At 43.9% G+C, this 2,352-nt stretch overlaps 1 protein-coding gene across 1 annotated transcript; it reads left to right on the top strand.

Annotated features, from left to right (window-relative positions):
* The first annotated feature begins 202 nt into the window (after positions 1-202).
* LOC102571918 (olfactory receptor 52N4) lies at positions 203-1,267 on the top strand. The gene has a single exon (XM_006259544.2). The coding sequence runs from the start codon at positions 203-205 to the stop codon at positions 1,265-1,267; it is 1,065 nt and encodes a 354-aa protein (XP_006259606.2).
* The last annotated feature ends 1,085 nt before the right edge of the window (positions 1,268-2,352 follow it).

Raw genomic sequence — 2,352 nt, 5'->3', positions numbered from 1 at the left:
CAAAAGCCCTGCAGTTATAAAGCAAAGTATCTCCCTGCACCCACTTCACCTGAGTTGGCTTCAGCTGGGATGTGGGTTACTCCCAGGTGTGTGCATTGAAGGTGCTAAGAATATTTTCACAGTTCATTCCTGCTTCTATCATGGCTTTATGTGCCATATTCTTCTCCTTTCCAGGGGGCAAAGACTACCATGACCTTCAGCCATGATGCCAGTGGCCAACCTCACTGAAATGACCCCCTCCACCATCATCCTGAATGGCATCCCAGGCCTGGAAGAAGCTCACCTCTGGATATCTATCCCATTCTGCTCCATGTACCTTATTGCCATGCTAGGGAATTGCAGCCTCCTCTATCTCATCTGGATTGAAGAGTCTCTACACAAGCCCATGTACTACTTCCTCTGCATGCTCACCCTCAATGACATTGCAATGGGCACATGTGTGGTGCCCCAGGCACTGTGCATCTTCTGGTTCAAGCTCAAAGAGATTGACTTCAATGCCTGCCTGACCCAGATGTTCTTCATCTACACATTGACAGCGATGGAGTCTGGTGTGCTCATGCTCATGGCCTTAGACAGATACGTGGCCATCTGTTACCCCCTGAGGTATGCCACCATCCTGACCAATTCTGTTATCACCACAACAGGGCTGGTCACCTTCTTCAGGTCAGCAATAGTGGTCATACCAGTTGTCTTCTTAGCCAGGCGACTGCCATACTGTCATACTAATGTCGTCCCTCACACCTACTGTGACCACATGTCTTTAGTGAAGCTGGCCTGTGCCAGTATAAAGACAGACACTGTCTACGGACTGATTGTCACCCTGGTGATCGGGGGCTTAGACATTTTCTGCATATGCTTCTCCTACGTCATGATCCTCAGGGCTGTGCTAGGCCTCTCCTCCAATGAAGCACGCAGCAAGGCCTTTGGCACCTGCACGGCCCACGTGTGTACCATGATCACCACCTACACACCAGCATTTATTTCCATCATTACACCCCGCATAGGGGATTACAGAGTCATACCATACATTCAGGTCCTTATGGCCAATGTCTACCTGCTCCTGCCAGCCATTCTCAACCCTGTCATTTTTGGGGTAAAGACCAAACAGATCCGGGAAAGTTTCCTGAAGATATTTATCAGAGGAAAGGCTGGTTCAGAGATTCCCCAGGACAGGATAAAAAGTAATAAAGCTTGCACAGAAGGAGAGAAAACAACCAAGCCAGGAGCTAGAAGGCCAGTTCCTCACACTCTGATGGCAATGTTGTGAAGGACCAACACACCTCCAATATTTACTGAAACTCCTCCACATATTAAACAACTCCTCAAACAAACCTTTATATATATATATATAAATATATAAATATATATATATATATATATATATATATATATATATATATATAGTCTTTGTGTACTTCCTCTCATATAATCAGTTATTATACTGGAATACCCAGGCCTTGCATTTGGCATTTAGGGGTTCAGAGATTTTGGGGGAATACTATATTGCAGGGAATAGTGTTTATTTATTCCAGATTTCAGCTTGCCTTTTAGATTCAGAGTTCATGTTGAACTTCAAACCAACAGAATGTCCATAGATGCTCATGTGAATGTCTAGTTCCTGCCATTCTTCGTTACGAAATTAGCTGATTAATAGTGATAAGAACAATCACACTCCATTCGCACTTGCTTTTCCTGCTCTCACCTATTCCTGAAATCTGAAGAGTAAAAAATGAGTTCCAAAGCCTAGTGGGAATCATAAAAAAACAGGATTTTCCACCAAAGAGATTTCATTTCAAGTCCCTAAAATGTTTCTGTGGGTACACAATGAAATCAAGTTTGCAGATGACAACAAATGATGCTGAGTAGTCAAGTTACAAGGTGATGGAGAGAACCTACAGAAAGATTTCACCAAGTGGCTAAAGAGGCTGGATTCTTCCATTTGGAAAAGATAAGGCTGTGGGGGAATAGGATAGAGATCTGGAAGCTCATGAAGGTTATGGACTAAGTGAACAGGGACCTGTTGATCACCAAATCCCAGAATGCTAGAGCTAAAGGGCACCCACTGAAATTAGTAGGTAACAGATTGAAAACTAACAAAACAAAGCACTTCTTTACACAACATAGGCCTTTCTAGGGCATCGATCAATATATGCTGCTCACACAAAGGTTCCGCTAAAGCATTGGCTACAGTAGGCCTCATTAGCAACCCTGACTAATGCATGAACTTCTCACGTAAACAAAACTTGGCATGTGGGCCAGATGAGTACTCCGGCCAAGAGATGATGGTATCAAGTAGGATAGTCCATTACCAGGAGGATAAGGCTTGAATGGGAACACTGAAGTCAAAAAGTG

This window comes from Alligator mississippiensis, chromosome 1 (genome assembly GCF_030867095.1).
Source record: "Alligator mississippiensis isolate rAllMis1 chromosome 1, rAllMis1, whole genome shotgun sequence".
Taxonomy (NCBI): Eukaryota; Metazoa; Chordata; order Crocodylia; family Alligatoridae; genus Alligator; species Alligator mississippiensis.
Note: the sequence above shows the minus strand (reverse complement) of the source record. Positions and strands in the feature narration are given on the sequence as shown.

Excerpts from the sequence above, each read along its gene's own strand:
- LOC102571918 (XM_006259544.2), top strand. The coding sequence starts at position 203 with ATGATGCCAGTGGCCAACCTCACTGAAATGACCCCCTCCACCATCATC.